The sequence below is a fragment of the Triturus cristatus genome, chromosome 2_1 (genome assembly GCF_964204655.1).
Source record: "Triturus cristatus chromosome 2_1, aTriCri1.1, whole genome shotgun sequence".
In the NCBI taxonomy this organism is placed as follows: domain Eukaryota; kingdom Metazoa; phylum Chordata; class Amphibia; order Caudata; family Salamandridae; genus Triturus; species Triturus cristatus.
In genome coordinates, this window is record NC_140581.1 from 680,974,634 (window position 1) to 680,993,774 (window position 19,141).

Here is a 19,141-nt window from a genome sequence, read left to right on the forward strand (position 1 = left end):
TTACCTCTAGATGATGAACGAGAAGAAGAAGAACCTGAAAACCAGCCTTGCTGTCTGGCAAAATTACATAAGTGCCGTTTGAGGGGTTCAACAGCCCTGACCATAGCCTTATTGACGGAATGCTGGACTCCCACATCAAGAGCGTCAACAAGCTCATGCTCAAACGACCCAGAAGGGTCCTCCTCAAAGTAATCCTCCTCTTCATAATAATCAGACATCTTGGCACAGTAAAGTGACCAGATAAAAACCCACCAGAGGAACAAAGGAGGAGCAAATATGCACTGTACTGGTGAACAAAAAACACACAAGAGTAAAAAACTGTGTGAGAAGACAGTGATATTATAAAGGGGGAGTGGCAAAAACCCCTGGCAAGCCACAGCCACACAACCTCACTTGTGTGGAAAAAAGGCAAATTCAAATGTGGAGGGAGGGCTTGCCTAATAAGCCACTCTAGGCAAAGCCTATGCCAAGTTTACAGCCCAAAGTAATATAATGTAGTCTCTGAGCGTCAGGAGAGGGTGGCAGTCACAGGTGGGAATTTTGAGCAAATAGCGCTGCTCCCGCGCTCTCTCAACCCGAGAAAACGGCAAAATCGGGAAATAAACATTCAAAATGGCCGCCGCGCATGCGCGGAACGGCCAGAAAGTGAAAGCCAAAAGAGGACTACGCGTCGGAACGACGCGCGTCCTCACCCTCGTCTCCCTCTCCACCAGGAAAAACACACGGGCGCAGAGCGCCCGGTGAAGGAGGCAGACGCGCTCCCAAAAGTAAACACACCGCAGTGAGAGAACAGGCAGACAGCGCGAAGCGGGCTGCAAGACAAAAACGTCCCCAACACGAAGAAAAACAGGAGCTGGCAGTAAGTAAACGCGCAACAGCGCGAGCGCGAACAGAGGATTAACAGCAAGGCGCGTACAGCGCTAAAGCATAACAATAAGCAAATGCAAATACCATGACATTGTTAACCATAAGAGAAAAAGTGATGTACTTAACTGGCTGCGGAGCAGCAAAGAAAGAGGAAGTGGTATTATCCTGTGATGCATTTATAGGGGACTTCTCTATGGTTATGACGTGATACCCTCTAGGTTTATGGGTATTGCAGTACTTGTTATGTTTTTTCTTCTCTCTGATTGGCTGCTGAGATTTTCAGTAAAGAAAATGAGAAGCATAATCGGAGCCTCCGGTCCTGACATAGAATTCATCGACTCATGTTCCAGCTAACAGCCCTTCTCCTAGCCGATTTCCGAATTATCCAATTCAGGTTGCCATCTTGGAGGACACAGGCTCGCTTCATCTCAAACGCAATGCCGATGAGATTTTGCAGAAATTTATTTTCTAGTAGAAAAATAGGCGAACCATCTAATACAGTTTAAATTCTTGATACGACGGCCAATTCATAATTTTTTTTAAAGGAAAAATCTTCGACTAATTAAATTTACAAGTAAGACGCTCAATGGAGTGCATGCGTAATACTTAAAAGCAAACAATATATTTTACAAAGAAAATGTATTCATTCATTAGAAATGTAGCCATTTAGAAGCGATCGCTGCTCTTGCGAATGTGTAAAGTGGGGGGTAAGCAGGTGTGCCATAAAAGCAGAGTTGTCCTATGTCTACTTCTTCCCGAGTTTCCGCCTTAGTAAGGTAAACGTGTTCTCTGAAGTGTCGCTCAACGCTCCGTGCGACTTGCGTCACTACGTCGACGTACGGCCTTTAATGGTCAGAGCTTCATTGCCCAATCATCTTTACTCTCCGTTCACCGTGCGTTAAGAGCTGTCTTTTGAGCTGGGAAAAGACAACGAGAGTTTGGAGAACCAGCTGGTACCTGTGGTACTGTGTGGTTAGCTACATGGCGTATCTCAGCCGTTCCCCGGCGGACCGAGAAAGGTATTGGTTGTAGCGTGAAGAATTGCACTGCAAACTCCATTCCGAGAAGCACTTTATTGGATGATAATTGCATGACGTGCATATGCCCGACTGCATCCGCTCTATTTCATGATTCTTGTTCAGTTTTGTTAGCTTTTGGACAGGAACTTAACACATTTGTCCTGACACATAGATGCCATCGTGGGTGATACTGCGCTTTACAAATGCACGTAATATGACATTTGTGTGCTCCAACATTCTTATCTGATATGTTTGCCTGCCCCCCCCCCCCGGGTTTTGATTCGGTGTTTTACGTTTTAAACCACAGCACTTGGTAAGAGTAGACATAGGTTTAAATCGTTTGTATGAGGTTGCCAGTGTTTGTTTTGTAAACTGTGGGGATGCTCACATTTTCAGCGTGTTACAGAATTTGGATATTACTGCGTGCAGAGTGTGTATTTATTGTAACTTAGTGTAGAGGCTGCTACTCTTAGTGTAGAGGCTGCTACTTTTGTCAAGTGGCTAATGTCCATCTGCACTATGTTTGCGTTTTATAAAATCTGATGATAAATAAGGGACGTGAAATGCGTAACCCCATCAGTGAGAAGATTAAGTCAGGTGTTAGTCAAGACATTTTGATTTTATTAAACTTGCATGTATAATTTGTGAGTTTCTTTATTAACCGTACAATTACTTAAAATCTTAACAGTATAAAACCCATTAGAAACTCCCATCCGCCCCCCTTGAGCTTCCCAGCATTCAAATAACAAGCATTTGCAATGCAATAGGTCTCGCATTTATAAGAGTTTGAGCTATTGGCATTATAAAATTACAATGCCTTTTATTTATGTTTTGGTTTTAAAACAAATAAAAGGCATTGTCATTTACAATGTCAGTAGCATAAACTCGCATAAAAGCAGTGTGTGGCGTGCAGCAGTGTGTGGCGTGCAGCAGTGTGTGGCGTGCAGCAGTGTGTGGCGTGCAGCAGTGTGTGGCGTGCAGCAGTGTTTCGTGTAGCATTGTGCGGCGTGCAGCAGTGTGTGGCAAGCAACTTACACCGTTTTCCTTCTTGTATAGCAGGGACTGGAGAAAAGCAGATTTGACTCCAAATGTTATTTCATTAAATCTTTTTGCTTAAGACAAAAAGGAGTTTATGCAATCTGAGATAATGCAAACTGTTTTTCCCTCAAACATTGTCTCATCTTTTACAGTTCAAAATGGGAGCAAAATGCATTTATCTTCTTCTTTATTTAAAATAAAAAAAATGAGAACATTCTATTTATTTCATTTGCTTTTTGTCCTGGTGGAAATATGCATATAATAACAAGCAAAATATATGGCGTAAAACCTAGGTCGAATTACAGTGATGTTGGTTTAATGGTTCTGGTTCAATTTTTCACCGATATTTACAGATTATACAGTTAGCGTGTGTCCAGGTGCAAGTGTAAATGGCTACATTTCACCCCTGCAGTCTATGTTATCTGGAAATGACTGGGTCAAAATTGTGTCTGCACCAGTGATGGCTAGCCTCCTGTTTGCACATTTCCATCTTACAAGTAACAAAAATAGAGCAAAACACTTTACTCCATTTTTGGCCCAATGCAAACATCTTTCCAAAAACATGATTGCAGGAAAACCTCTGTTTAATTCCGAGTGAAGCAAGGAACAAATATCGTGTAAAATCAATGTGCAATTCTTTTGCACTGGTGCAAAGTTTACGTAATGTGCCACATGACAATCAAGCACACGAACAAAGAAATAGGAGATTTGTGTCCTGCAAGCTGTCTGGGGACACTCCCGCGGGCTGGTTGTTTATGTGCCGGGCGTAAAGACACGGACAAGGAGAGGCAGTGAAAAGCTGGGGCAGTGTAGGAATGCAGCGCCCCTTTTTTTTTATAATGCAAGGTGTGCCGGCTTTTATTGCTGTGACCTGGTCACGCAACGGAGCTCTGCTTACTTGTAAACACAAGTCCAGGCAGACAGAGCTCTAGATTCGGAGACGCTAACAAACATTACCATATCAAAGCCTCGAGAAAGCTCATCTGGTTGGCAAATGCTTAGGCAGCCCTGGAGATGTGCTCTTGGATTCTTTGCACCAAACTTAAAAGGAACTTTGTAGTACTCAGAAAAGACCCACAATGCCCTCTTCAGCATCTACTTGGAAATTCCTTGCTCGAATCCTCACAGCAGCATCGACTGGGTGCAAACACAAAGTGAGCATTGAGCAAAATAGCAGTAACAAAGAAATGAGTCCAAGTGTGTTTAGCAGCAGGGGAAATAAAGACACGTTTTACTGATATTAGGAAGGTGCTAATGGCAGATGGGAGATATAAACGGAATGAGAAGAGAAAAGGTGAATTAGAAGAAGAAAGAAAACTCAGGGGCTTTAAAGAAGCAGAGAGAAGAGAGGTGTTAGCTGGGGTGGGGGATGCACCTAGGGAAAAATGGATTTAGAATGAGAAAGGAAACACGCACCTAAATATTGTCTGGTAGGCAAGACGTAGAAAATCACAGCTGACCAGAGTAATCCTTTTATCTCGTTATGGAGCGTGGCGCGCGCGCGCGCTTGGGGGCGGGGGAGCTGTTACAGGAGCGCATTCCAGGCGGGGGAGCGGAGAGCAGGGCTGCGCACTGAAGTTGACGAGGAGTGAGTGGGAGGGGGGAGTGGGGGCGGGCACAGTGCAAATGGTGTGCACTTTGATGTCCTCAGTGGCCGCGCGGCTCACTGAGGACATCAAAGGGGCCGCGAAGTGATCAGGCAGTGCTTTTCAGGCTGCCAAATGGTGCGCGCCGCCGGCGCACATGCACTGTATTTGGAGGCCTTAAAAGCACTGTTTGCACTTCCAAAACTCGCTTACTATAAGTCTCGCCAGAGCAGCGCTAAAGCGCTGTCTCAGGCGAGACCTAAAAATGCACCATGCCTGCATGTGCTCTGTTTCCTACTTTGTGTCCTTTTAAGACTGCAGATTTAAAAATTAATAAAAATAAGAGATCAACTTCTTTATAATGGTCGTTTGCGTCAGGTTTTGCTTAGTTGTGTTAGGTACATAGGTTGTCTTTAATAGAAGTTATTATTGTGCTTCCTACTGGGCCCCACTCTTTCTTTATGATCAGATTATCCATGTGAGAGAGCCCCTGGATTGAAAGGAGTCCGTCAATACAAGGGTGCCGGCTGGGTTAGCTACTAATTGCGACCAGTTCTAAAGCCCTTCTCCCTTTGGACGGGGCGTAGCAAATGATGGCTATCACTGGCCAGCATAGGGCAGCAGCATAGCAAGTGTAGCCAGGATTTCCTATGGTAATTACATAGCCGGCAGTAGACTGCGTTGTCATTTTGCGCTCATGTTTGGTTGAACTCCAAGACCTTAAGGGCAGTGAGAAGCAAAAACGGGATTTTCCTTCTAGCTTGGGATGAGAGTGGGTCTTGCATGTAAGGTTGAGCTTTCCAAGGGATATACGAATTGTCAAGTGCCAGTGTAAAGTAATTGTACCAGAGTGAGGAACGATCCAGTGCAAACAAGATGGTCTGGACTTGGTGCTTCACAGCATTAGTCCAAGCAGTGTATGGAATTTCATGTAAGGGCATGCTCTCTGCCTCTATTTTCAGTGGGAGTGTTCCTTGGTCCAGCTTAGAGTGCCATGGGGATCCTGCTGCCCTTAAAATCGTTTTCAGAAAGTGTTTGAGAGTATTTTCGGGGGCTTTAAGCACACTGATATATTTTATTAGGTCACACGGTAGTGTCAAATCCGGTCTATTTAGTCCCATTTCCAACCTTAACCTGGTGTTCCTTGCTTGTATCAGGACCTGTATCACACTCTTGTAAGCCTTTTACCTGGGCTGCAGTGATGGATTTTTCTAGTGCACCTGGGAGGGTAAGTGGCCATAAGTAATTGCTGGAATAAATTTTGCCCTGGGAACTGTCAACATGAGCTCTGCAGATGGACTTGCTAGGCGATGGCTCAAATGTCGAAGTGAGAGAATTATTCTATTGATTTTCGGAGTTAGCTCCTTTATGTGTTTTTAAGTTGCCCTCTCTGTTACCCATACCCCCAAGTAGTTGTAGGATGTAGCTGTCCTGATTCTGTGGACGCCCAGCGACGAGTATGCTTGCTTTTTGTGAGGCTATTTGCCAAAGATTATTATCTTTGTCTTATTCTCATTAATTTGCAGGCTGTTTTCCTTATTATACACCACTAGACTCTTTAGAGTTCTTTGAAGCCCCACCCTGGTACGTTCCATGATCACTGTGTTGTCCGCATACTGAAGGATTGCGAGGGTCATCTTGCCCAATCTCGGAGGTACTAGGCTAGCGTTTTTCAGGGCTTGCCCCAGGTCTGCCATGTGTAGGTTGAATAATAGTTGGGCCAGGACACAGTCCCTGCTTTAGCCTACGTGTTAGTTTCAACCCTTGAGGTTGCTGTTGTTGGTCTTAGTTTGACCTGGACCAATGTCCCCTCGTAGAGGGCTTTTATCGCTTTTAAAAGGGTTGCTGGGATCCCCAGGATTCGAGTTTTGCCCATAGTCTTCCTCGATTAACTCCATCAAAGGCCGTGGTGGTGTGTGTGTGTGTGTGTGTGTGTGTGTGTGTGTGTGTATAAAGCAGCAAAATCGGGGCAAGTTGTTGTTCATTACCGCTTGCTTGCAGAGGTAAGACGTTATCCATGGTGGAGCTATTTGCCCTAAAGCCAGTTTGATAAGGCAGGAGGATCCAGTCCTCTAGGTCCCTTAGTAGTAGGCTGGCATAGACCTTTGCTTCGATGTCGATCAGAGCTATTCGCCTATAGTTCGCGGGGTTCGAGTGGTCTCCTTTCTTGTGTATTGGGAACAGGATTGAACCTTTCCAGGATTGTGGTACTATTGCTGTGGTGTATGAGTGATTATAAAGCGGAGTGAGAATTGGTGCTAAAAAGGCTAGAGCAGACTTAAAAACTTGGGCTGGGATGCCATTTGGGCCTGGGGCCCCATCGGTTTGTATTACTTTGATGTACCTGGCGGTCTCCTCCTCTGTGTAACTGTCAAACTGAGTGGACACTGGGGTTTCTTCCTGCGAGCTCTTGGGTTGAGGTTTAATATCTTCAGCTGCCGCCTGAGACCACTCTGAGATGGGAGAGCTCACCTCGTATGATTCTCTCGTGTACAGACCCTTCACATACTGTTCCCGCATGTTGCCAGCGACACTATTCTCTTTGGGCCGGCTTCGGGAGCTCAGTCTGTTGATGTATCTCCATAACTTGATGTCTTATTTTTTTGGGTAGGGAGAACATTTGAAGCCAGGTCTTTTCCGTGCTCTTTCTTTTCAACTCCCAAACATTCTTCATATATGTGGTCCGCAGGACTGAGATGGAGGTCCTCTGTGACGAGTCAACTCCTTTCTTTTTTGCTTTAGTTACCTTTTTGAGGGCACGTTTACATTGTTTCAGGCACTTCGGTGCTCTTAGTTCAGGAGAGGGTTGTTTTGAATTAAGGCTCCTTCTTAGTTGGTGGGCATTTCCCAGGTTCTTCTGTAAGTCCGCTGTCACCATTTCCCAGTTACATATGATGATCCTTGTCTGCCATGTCTCAGGAGCCTCCTCCCTTGCAGCTACCTAATCCCGGAGTCTGTTACTAAGATTGCAGTCCATTTTAATCTTCTAAGGGCTATGTGTCGTTCCTCGCCCAAGTTTGCGCCAATTGTTTCCAAGGCTTCCGCTGGTTTCAGGGACAAGTTAAAGGTGGCACGAAGTGGCCTGTGATCGCTTTACTCTGTCATCCCCTACAAAGTCGCTCCGCTTATGTGCCTGCCCTTCGTTCATTGGAATGTAATCTATAGTGGATATGTTCCTAAAAGTCCGCTTGGAGATCCATGCGGGGTGGGTAATATTTATTTATCCATGTATGGATTGTAGCTGAAAGTTTTTAAGAAGGTAAATCGGAGGGCCCGACTTCTTCCCATTACTGGCTGTAACTGGGCCGTGATCCAGACCTCTTGTGTTCAAATCTTTGACAATAATTACATTATGATGCTCAAATTTAATGTGTCTTCCAGGATGCTGATAAACGATTCCACGGCCTGGTGCATATGACATTTTGTTGGGTTAATATAGCAATTAATTAGTAACCGGTAAAGGAGCTGTTGCCCCTTTCCCAGCCCCTCAATTTTCATGACTTGGAGGTCTGGTGTTTCTAATTATAAGATTGGGGTTTTAAGTTTACAGGCATGATTTAGGAAAATAGATAAGCCTCCTGACGGCTGTCAAAAGATGGTCTTTTTTGTCACTGGTGTGTGATGTTCATAAAAGCCGCCAATCGGGGTCGTTGACTTGGCCCAGGTCTCCTCAAAGCACAAAATATCCCCCTTTGCGAGGTAGTCTTGTGTGGCCTTGTCCCTGAAGACATTGCTTATCCCTGCGATGTTCCATGAGATGAGGGTTAGTTTGCGTTGTTGGACACAAGTAAGTTGATATTGAGCATCCTCAACTGTAATTGCTATATCATTGGTTAGGGACGCTATCGCCATGGATCCTCCATATAGAGCTGCTCTTGCTGGAGCGTCTGCACTCTGCGCTGCATGTCGCTATGCGAGATATTCATTTTTATCGGAGTTCTTGGATGTTCGGGTTTCTCTCTCCCTTCTTGGCTTTTGTTCCTTGTGCCTTTAAGGATTGATGTGGGCTCCCACTGGTCGTGTTTGGGTATGAGAACGTGTGGGTATTTCGGCATACTGGGAGCGGTGACTTTAATGCCCCAGTGTGCAAGGTGTGGAGCTTCACAGAGAACCGTCTGTTGTACTTGCTGTTGGTTGAAGCCGATTAGGGTGGAGTCTCCGTGAGTATCACTTTCTAAACTTCGGAACTTTACCCACTGTATATTATCAGAGGTAAGTTGTGCCAAGGTGTCAATATGTCCAAAGAGACGTAAGATGTTGGACCTGTTCAGAATGTCTTAAGAGCCATTGGCAGTATATCTGGGGGTGAGCAACACCTCATAGATTGCTGGATGATTGTTGAAATTGGAGGTGAGAAGTGTCGATCTATCCTCCCACAGGGAGGGCCTCTGATAATTCTGATTTGTTGAATTATTGTGGGCTGCTCTTGCCCGATGTCTGCTTATTACCCCCTTTGGCGGGCCTTCCCTTTTGTTTTCTTCATGCCGCTCAACCTGATTGCTTTTAGGGGGTTTCACCGCACTGTGTGGTAGCTCCCAGCCCAGCGGGGCGGCAGCCCTGACTTGTGTACTGGCATACTCATGTGGTGTGGGCTGCCCGACTGTCTCTTCTTGAGTCTTCTCTGTTTGCTCTGCAATTCGTGGGCCTTCCCAGTGTGTGTTCCGTTGACTTCGATCCTCGCTTACCTCTCCGTTTTCTTCCCTTGTCCCCTGGGCCTTATTTGGATGCTTGAAGTTGAAAATGGGAAAGAGTGGTTTGGTGTTTATATTCATTCTGCTGCCAGAATTCAATAATGCTGGTAATATTTACCTTCTTTTGATTTTAGATTTCTTCAGCTTTTTCTTAGCCCTCCTTGACAGAGGGGCTTCCGTCCCTACCGCAGCTCCTTTTGGCATTTTCCACGCTGGCTACTTCTACATGAAAGTAATCGATTGTTGCCTCAGGGTCCCCATTCCCTTGGGCTTCTGCGATGTTCATTTTACTAGGTCCTGCATGAGGTTCCTTGATTGCTCAGCTATCTGCAGGGAGGTACTTTCCAGTATTATCTGGTTCCACTTTCTTCCCAGCTGGTGTCTTCAGGTTTGTTTGTTTTAGTGGGAATGTCTTTCCCCTGTCCCTTAGCTAGTGCCAGCATATCCTTTAATACTTCTGGTAGCCCGACCACTTTTCTATAATGTCAGTGCAAGAGCATGTACGAGCTGAGTTGTCTTTGAGTTTCGTGGGAAGCTTCTAGTTGTGCCAACTTGTCGTCTTGGCACGCCGAATGCTGTGCCATTGATTGCAGTAAATCAATTTGAACTTCCATTTTTGTAGACTGCCATATCAAGGCCCTGGCGAATGTATCCTGTGCTTCTCTCAATAAAACATTTACAGCTTCTTGAGGTGCTACTTCAGTTACATCTTGCAGGGCTTCTTGGCCCATCGGGCTACAGCCCTCTGTGTGGGGATTCCTCACATCTGAGTTCCTTCCTAAATTTATTTGAGTTGAATCCAAGGTTTTTTTCAATAGTCCGCTCTAGATTTTGTAGGAAAGAGGTGGTTATATCGTCCATTCCTGGGGAATTGGTCTGACGGACGTTCCAGGGTGTTGTGGTTAGGGCAGATCTTATACAGGTTGTCATTGGAGGGTTTGCCACAAGCACCTCCTTATCCTCTTTCGGCCTCTGGTGGATTTCTTCTATGGTCTGATGGGGGGGGCTTTCAGCCTTAACTGCAGACATTGAGGTGTTCTCAGGGCTCCCTAATTTTAGGTTAAGCATTAGCGGCAGCGCGCATGCGCTGCTAGCTCTGCGAGGCATGCAGTATGGGAGACAAGCTGCCCTTACTCTCCGCCCATATTTTTCATTGGCTTCTGTCTTTGTCCTTCGTAAATTCTGTCTTCTGATTGTGAGGCTTGTTAGTCCCGCATTATTATGGCCATGTCGTCATTTTTACCCTCCCATGGCAACTGGCCCCTTTACTTCGAGTGTTACACTGTACGGTACGTGTTAATTAGAGCACAATTTTTTTTCCGTGCTGTCTCAGCTCCTCCCCTGACTACACTCCCTGTGCCTTTTTGCCCCCTCCCCCGCACTCCCGTTGTCTGTACCTTCTCGCACCCCCCCCCCGCACTCCCATTTGCAATGCGAGTTGTAAATGCGAGTCCTATTGCATTGTAAATGCTTGTTTTTAGTTTGGGTGGGCTCATTCCAGATGTGAAAGATCGTGCAGTTCCTGAAAGTCGACCTCCCGCTTCTGCTTTTCGTCACATTACTGTTGCAAAACGCAAAAGTAATGTTAGTGGGCAGCCCCTGCTGAATCTCCTACAATCTGTCAGCACTGCAACTTGCAAAACATGGAGGTGCCGTTGGCTCCGCTCTGCGCTTGGGACGGCTTCTTCTCTGGATCCGACCGATTCGCCCAGCCCCATTTCAAGGACATCTCGAAATGGAACAACCGGGTGGTCAGACCAACTACCTGGTGTGGTGGCTGGCGTTTGTCGTGGTGGGTTGATAGATTTTGACGCTTGCATGCAGAATTTAATGCAAGATGCTCAAACATGGCGGCCACAGTACTTGCTGGGACTTGGGGCCGCTACTAGCAGTAACCTGCCCTGAGAGTCAGTCAGCAGTATGTTCATGTATAGAAACGGTGGACGTGCAGGATAAAACTGTTTATAAATGCATTTACAAATGGTAGACGTGCGTATTAAACTTTCGTAGTGAAGTTACACATGGTCACAATCATCTTGTTTTCAGGCATGAGGATATTAAGTGATTTGCCCAGAATCACTGGATGTTGTGGTGATGCAGAGACTGGTACGTGATTCCCTACTTTCAAAACCGGGAGCTCTGGCCTTTATGCTATTTCCCCTCACCTTTATTTTACCCTGCCTCATTTTAATTAAACGCCTTGTGTAGATGAGTAAATAAACTGTGAGTAAACTGAAAATAGCAGAGGCACATTTTCTAATACTAGGGCCTCCGTGAGCACATGGCGGAATGTGTTCCCTGTTCAGATGATGATTATTATTATGCATTTATACAGCGCATAGCTACCCTCGGGCATCCCAGCGCTAGCGATCAGGCCGACGACCAGTAGGAATTTATGGGGCTGTTTGTAGGAAGAGCCAGGTTTTCAAGTGTTTACAAAAAGGCAGGATACTGGCTTCAGAGTGAATGTGTGAAGGCAAGGAGTTCCACAGTTTTGCCACGTTATACGCAAACTATCTGCTTCCCGACCTTGTCCTTCTTCTAATTTTGGGGACAGCTAGCATGTTGAGGTTAAGAGAACGAAGCTCCCTCGAGGGCCGATAAGGAATGGGGGATTTGTTGATTTCCGGGCCCGTTACCCATGCAGTCTTATGGGCAAGACACAAGGCCTTAAATTTTGTTCTTTCCAAGATAGGTAGCCAGTGTAAAGCTTTTAGAGCGGGCTTGGCTGATTGCGGCTTAGGGATGCCCAGAAGCATCCTGGCAGCACAGTTCTGAGCAACCTGGAGTTTCCTCAATGTCTCCTTCGGAGCTCCCAAGTAAAGGGAGTTTCCATAATCCAGGCGTGATAGAACTAAGGCTTGGACTAAGGTGGGGTTGGCAGTCAATGGCAACAGGGGTAACCTTTTCCAAAGGGATCTGAGTATCCCAAAACAGACCCCTGTCACCTTCACTGCTTGGTGGTCAAATTTGAGAGCATTGTCCAACCAAACACCCAAGCTCTTTATATTGGTTTTGGGGGTTGGAGGAGGACCGAGGCACTTAGGCCAAATCTAGCGATAAGGCGATTTTGTGGATACAATCTTATCTTGAAGCCCCAGCCTCTTAAGACTCTCTGCCAGAATGGACAGGTTAGCAGTATCGAAGGCCGAACTTAGATTAAGGAGGATTATGGCAACTGCTCCTCCTTGATCCAGGATCTGCTAAGAGTCCTCAATCACAGGCAGAAGGGCGGTCTCAGTTCCGTGATTTGGACGGAAGCCCGTCTAAGTTGCATGTAGAAGGTCATGACTTTCTAGAAAATTGGATAGAATGGAGTTCACATATTTTTCTAGAGTTTTTACAATTTCTGGCAGCAGCAAGATTGGGCGATAATAGCCCAAATCTGTTGGGTCAAGGCTTGGATTTTTCAATAGAGCCCTGACCATAGCGTGTTTCCATGGACCTGGAACAGATCCTGAAGACAAGGTCAAATTCCCCATCTCTGGGATATTGGGAAAGATTGCATTTCCAGCTTTATGTAGTATATATGGAGGAGCTGGATCTAAAGGGGAGTCTGATTTTATTTGGGTAAAAATTTCTGTCCGCTTTTCTAGCTTCATGGCTGGGAATTCTTTAAGCCAGACCTCTGGAATGCTTCCGGCCAGTTTAGAATTTGCCGGATCACTCGGGCAGGGTAAGTGGGGGAACGTGGTGTAAAGTCTCTTAATTTTCCCCTGAAAAAACTGTTTAGAGGAGACTTCTAGATCCAAATCATTCTTCGGGAGCTCTAGGAGATCCTGAGCCATCCGAAAAATTTCTCTGGGAGGGTTAGTGGGCGAGGTGATAATGCCTTTATAGTAGGCGGCCTGCACTTTTTTTTTTTGTTTATTTTTAATACATTTTTATAGCTTCCCTATATTTTAGTTTCCCTAACTAACAGCTGGTTGTGTCCATAAAGATTAAACAAATTGAAGAGACCGTAAATAACTTGTGTTGACCTTGTATGATAACATTCTTGATGCAAGAGACTTTGCTAAACCGTGCATTTACCCAATAACGTGTGCCCGGGACTTTGTCTTTAATTGTGCGGGTCTCTACCCTCCCACACATAGGGGTTTTAGGCTACTCCCTCAGAGGGGGAAGGCGGGAATGTCAAACTTAACCGAACCTATTAACGAGCGGGGCACACCGCGGAGCACCCACAAGCTGCACCCAGCGCTAGCAGGGCCACCTCCGTGGGTCTCCTGGGGGTACACACTTTGGCGGAAGCTGAGTACAGCTGCCGCGCTCGGACTCCGCCCCTCCTCCACTCCCTGTTGTCCTACCTTACAGCCGGCGCTATACCGCTGCAGGTGAGGTAAGTATCACAAGGATGGGTGCTGGGTCCCGATCCCGGTAGAATAGAGACAAGCATCGGCTGTATAAACTGCTCCACTGCAGTCCTCTGGCGGTTCACAGCAAGGTCGGCAATATCGGCGATGTAGTTTGTTTCGGCGGAGTCGCATGCATAATATACTTGTGGGGCATTTGAGCCATCCCTATTCAAAAGGGTGTTTGAGATGCTGGATATGGGAAACCTTTGGGAGAGACCTAGCCAAGTGTCTGGCTTGGCAGTAAGTCAAAGCACGAGCTGAGAACCCGTTGAAAAATGTAAATCTTATAACAAATTTGATCAGAAAATATGATAAAGACTTACGAATGAATGGGTTTGTTTATTTGAGATCAAGTCTTAAATAATGTAGGAAGAGAGCTCTGTATACTATACCAAAGTAAGGTATAGGGTGCAGAGTCCAGGGAGTCCCCAGAGGTTTAGCAGAGGCTAAATTGGGTAAGTACTAACGGCTCTTTGTGGTAGTGTGGGCAAGCAGTTGGGCTTATCCAGAAGGTGTGTAAAGCATTTATTGTATTCACTCAATCAAAACTGATGGCACGCACTCTGGGACTGAATCCAGATCTACTGGGTACTTCTAATAAAAAAAAAAAAAGGTATACTTTCATCTTATTTCTAGAACCAAGCAGGACTTGGTACAGGTAGGTAAATATACTTTCAATGGTAAACCTTTGCACAGAAATGTATTTGAGGATGGATTTGCGATTGTTACAGGTTGGTATCACTTTAAAAAAGAGTAAAAATTACACAGTAATTAATTTTTAGAATACTTTTTAGTTACTCTTGGATTACTTTGAATACTGAGTTTGTTATGCCTAGATACCACTCTTGAGGATCTCATAATACAAGGTAAGTAAGACTTTTTTCCTGGCTTTGAGTTAAAGTTTGTATTCCCATTCAAAATGACATTTCAACACTTAGAACATTTTAGGCCCAAAATCTCAGCACATGGGTTCCTATGGGAAAAAATAGTTATCGGTTTTGCAGGTAGGTAAACTTCTTACAAGTGGGAGTTTTAGGGGATAGGGCCAAGCTTCCCCAAGGTCCAGTTAGGCACGAGTTGCGGGACTGGGGCGACCGGGTGAAGAGTGCAGGGGACCAATGTTAGCCAATGGGGCTGAGCGGGCTTTCCGTTAAGGGCTGCTCACGAGTAGGCCACTCTGGTGTGGGAGCAAAGCTCGTGCAGTTAAGATCAGCACTGCAGGGGCCAACGACAAGCACAGGAGCTGCAGCACTAGGGCGGCCTGGCGCAAGGTGCCAAAAGTATGTTTGGGATCCTGTGGTTTTCACTGGGGACCTTTAGTTAGGTAAAGTTGCTGCAGTCTCTGGCAGGGAAACTTCCTGAAGGCGACCACTGACTGGAGAGGTAAGTTGGATTCTTGGGGGATGCCTGGACACCGTCGATTAGGCCACCCAAGGCTGTGGGGTGTCTGGTGCAAAGGTGTCTTCTGGTGTTTGGGTTTTCTTACCAGCTCTTGTCGGGGGGGGGGGACCCTTCGGGTTGAGGCTGCAGGGGGGGGGGGGGGGACCCTTCGGGTTGAGGCTGCAGGTGTCGTCTTGAGGCTTGAATGAGGTCAGCTATCGCCAGATCCCTAGTCTGTATCGCTGTCGAGACCTCGTGTTATGGGGCCACTTTAACTCGGGCCTTGGGCGTCTGCAGAGTGGTGCAGAATCGTGGATTCTCTGTTTTCTGGTCTTGGAGTCTTTGACCAAATCCGGGGCTCACTGGAGACTGTCTTTAAGTTGAGTGCAGGGCAGGTCCTCCGGGCTCTTGGGGGGGCTGCTGGACACACCAGTTTCTTCTCTGTAGGCTGGTCGGGGGCATACAGGCTGGTAGGGTTGGGGCCAAAGCAGTAGTTGTCTTCTTCCTGGGTCAGCACTACTCATTGGTCCTTCTTTTTTTTTTTCCTCGAATCTGTGTAGGCAAGGTTCAGGGTTGCCCCAAAATACTAGATTTGGGGACATTTAAAGGGGTGTGCAGGTCGGGACCAATGGGTCCCTTCCTTTTGAGTAGGTACACCCTGTATTATGCCACCCTCCAGTGGGAGGGGGCATGAACCTCTCCCTAATTGGCTGAGTCCCCTCATCTTCAAGCTGGAGGGGACAGATGTGTGCCTCGCCTCCCCAACCTGAGGGAGGGGTGGGATTGGCAAAGGTGGGCACTCTTCCCTTCCTAGCTTGGCTTTCCCACCAATTATCCTGCCCAAAGTGAGGGGCAGAACCAGTGGGAGCCAGTTGCTGGGGGCAGCAAAAGGCAGGGACAGCTTCCAAAGGTGGCAGGCCTTTGAAGCTTCCCCCTTCGTGGACCCAACCCATCCTGGGGAGGAGGCATGACACCTCTGCCCAGGACGGGCTTTGTCTCTGGACCCAGCGAGCAGAGGCTCTCTACCCAGGGGTCCAGAAATCTGTCTGGTGGTGTCAAATGGCAAGCAGTCATTCAGGAACCAAACATGGGCTGGTCGTTTTTCAGGGGGCATCTCTAAGATGCCCTCTGAGTGCATTTTACATTAAACCACCGGCATCGGTGTTGGTTTAATGTGCAGAGAAGTGTGCTACCAAACTTCCATTAGCCATAGCCATTATGGAGCTGTGAAGTTCGTTATTACCAACTCCAAGACCATATACTCTTTATGGCTTTACTACACTTACAATATCTAAGAATAGACTTGGATACAGGACTAGTGCCTCTGTACCCTCACCTGAGGGCTAGTGCACCCTGCTAGAGTGGTGACAACTAGGCCTTAGGCAGAGAGTTAGAGGCATTGCACACAGGAATGTGTGCCATGTCGACTCTTCATTTCTCTCTGTACCAAAACACGCAGCTTGCAATGGCAGTCTGTTTGTGTTAAGGCCAAGAGCCTCTGAGGGTGGCACAAAAGGTGCTGCATCCCGTAGAGACCTTCTCTGATCAGTGTCCTTGGTACCCATGATATGTTTTACAAGGGGCTTACCTGTGGCCAGAGATGTGCTAATTGTCGGTACAAAGGTACAATTTGGGGAAAGAACACAGGCCCTGAGAACCTGATTGGCCTGGACCCAGGGCACATCAAGTCACGTTGCATCAGCGGTCAGACAAAAAGTGGGGCTAACCATACAAAAACAAAAAGGTAAATTTCCTATAAATAATAGTTAAAACACTTTATTTAATCATTTACAGTGTACAGGAAGACTCTTATACAGTGCTTAAAATAAATCTTACCTAAAATGCATGCATAAGTTAAACAATCAATTCAACCACATATGGTATACAGTCGTTATTAAACATTAAAAATCTAGCCAAGACGCATGCTACATCTAAAAAAAAAAAAGTGAGGCTCAACCAATCTTGATGTAATGTTGTTTTTGAAGAAATTAGGATTTAAAATTTCCTGTTGCAAAGTTTAACTAACAAAAAAAAAAAGAAATATTGTCAGTCATTGTACAATGTCTCCAGAGTCCGCCTAAACAATCTTTAGTCTTGAAAGAACACCTCCTGGAAGGTTACGCACAAAGTGGGTGTAGGCCCATTCTAAATTTAAAGAAGGTTTGGCGCATTTTAGAGTTCGGTAGACTAGTAAGACTGGGAAAGTTTTCATTGTCTGCCCAGGTCTCAGAGTTCTTCAACTGAAGGCTTTGTTCATAGATAACAACAAAGATCATTTTCTTTTGATTCAAACTCGCCCATCGTTGATTCTGTCTTTGAGTGGGTTCGTGGAGATGTCCTGTTATAATTCTTGATCTTTATCTGTCATCGCCTTCAGCTGTTTTCTTGTCTTCCAAGTCTGTTTAAGACACTTGAAATAATCTCAACCCAACAAAAGGTGGCTATCTTGGGTTGCTTAGTTACCAATAATTTGCTCCAAACCTTAATGTTCATTTAGCCATAATTAAGGACCATGATTGGAGCTCAACCTCTACCCTAACAGCCGATATCATTGTACGTTTTTTTTAAATCCCCATCTGTCTACCTTATTACAATCTAAACTTGTATTTAAGTCCAGCACTTCTGGTTTTCATAGGATTTTAGGAGGAATTGGTGCTTCATAAGCTATCATCGGTTGAAGGAATTGTCTGCCAAATTCTTGTTTGTATTTTCCGTAAACTTCCGTTGGTGATGTTTTTCTCTTTAAGGTCTCTATGTGGGAAGACTAACTTGGGGATTTAGTAAAACCATTCCTAAATATCTGTATTCTGGTGATGTCTTCTAGATTAATTATTAACTTAGTTTTCATGTAGTGCTTTTCAAACTCCACCAATTGGTTTTGTAAGTCAACTAGTGTACGATCCATAAGAACAAGATCTACATAAAGAGGGTTTGATGTGTGGACAACCCCCTTTGGGTGAAAAATCGTGAGTGCCTTATAGTGTTTTTTGGAGGTCAATTAGGTATAGGGCAAATTGAGTAGGGGGCATCACACAAGCTTGTAGTATCTCATTATTAATGCTAATCTTTTGAGATAGGCTATTGTCAGCATCCAACTCTACTGTGGCCCAATTTCCACTATGAGGCTCTTTTAGTATCCCCAATAAAGTATCTGGAATTTCCACACTTTCCAATTTGTCCTACAAGATCTCTTGTTCCACCAGATCGAAGGCAGCCTGGAAGTCTACAAAGCAAGTATAGATATAGCACTGAAATGTGAGCCTAACTAAAACGTCCCTGTAACCTTTGTTTTGGGGAAAAAATGTGAATTTCTAAGGTTTTTTTACATTTTATTTCCTAACTGTAACCTTTTGAAAGTGAGTAATTACAAGAGTCTGACTGGGTGTGTGTCTGAGTGCATGAGCGTCTCAATGGGTGTTTGGGTTGTGAGTGTGGGTCTGGGAGTGCCTGCTTAAATGTCTCACTTTCTGAGTGAGTGTGCTTGAGTCTCTAAATGGGTCTGGGAGTGGCCATACAACATTTGAAGGGGGTTGGAGTGTGCCATGTGCCCCCCCCCCCCCCCCATGTCCCTACGGCCGATTTTTGGCCACTGTGATTCCATCCCCCAGGGCCTCTTGATTGTGGGTGCCCCGGTCCCACCCAGTCGCCTCCATTGGGGACCACGGGGGAGCCTCAAACCCCCGTGGTCCTTGCCGGCTCCCTGCCTCCTGCGGGAGCCAGCATTGCTCTGACAGTGAGCAGCATGTTTACCAGCTCCCTGTCTGTGGGAGCAATTGTTTCATTTGTTTCCCTGAAGCAAATAAAACTTCAACATCTAGCAAGCCAGAGTGTTTGTTCTGACTTGGCGGGAGCTGTCAAAGCTGCCGCCAAGTCACAGCAAACATCTATGTTCCTAGGTTATTTCCAGTAAGTCCCACACCGAAATTGCTGCGAGCTTGTGGGAGGCACCGCCCCCTTTCTCCACCACTCTGCAAATGTGCCTCCTGGCACACTACTGGTTGGGGACGAAATCCCCTTGACTGCAGAGGGTCCTTGGTGGCCAAGAAGACCTCCTGTTACCTCCCGTAAGTCCCAAACAGCAGGATTGCTGAGAGTTTGTTCACCACGCTGCTAACGTGCCCCCAGCACACTCCTTGTTTGGGGATGAAGTCCACTTGGATGCTGAGGACTTCTGTTTGAGTGGATGTGTGAGTGGCTGTATTGGT

The 19,141-nt window shown here is 46.0% G+C and overlaps 1 protein-coding gene across 1 annotated transcript in view; it reads left to right on the forward strand.

Annotated features, from left to right (window-relative positions):
- The first annotated feature begins 1,692 nt into the window (after window positions 1–1,692).
- The window catches only part of SRP19 (signal recognition particle 19), a 74,257-nt gene continuing 56,808 nt past the window's right edge, over window positions 1,693–19,141 (forward strand). The window contains exon 1 of the mRNA XM_085632612.1: window positions 1,693–1,886. Within this exon, the coding sequence (XP_085488738.1) occupies window positions 1,849–1,886 (38 nt within the window). The 5' untranslated portion in view covers window positions 1,693–1,848. The remainder of the gene's footprint in view (window positions 1,887–19,141) is intronic.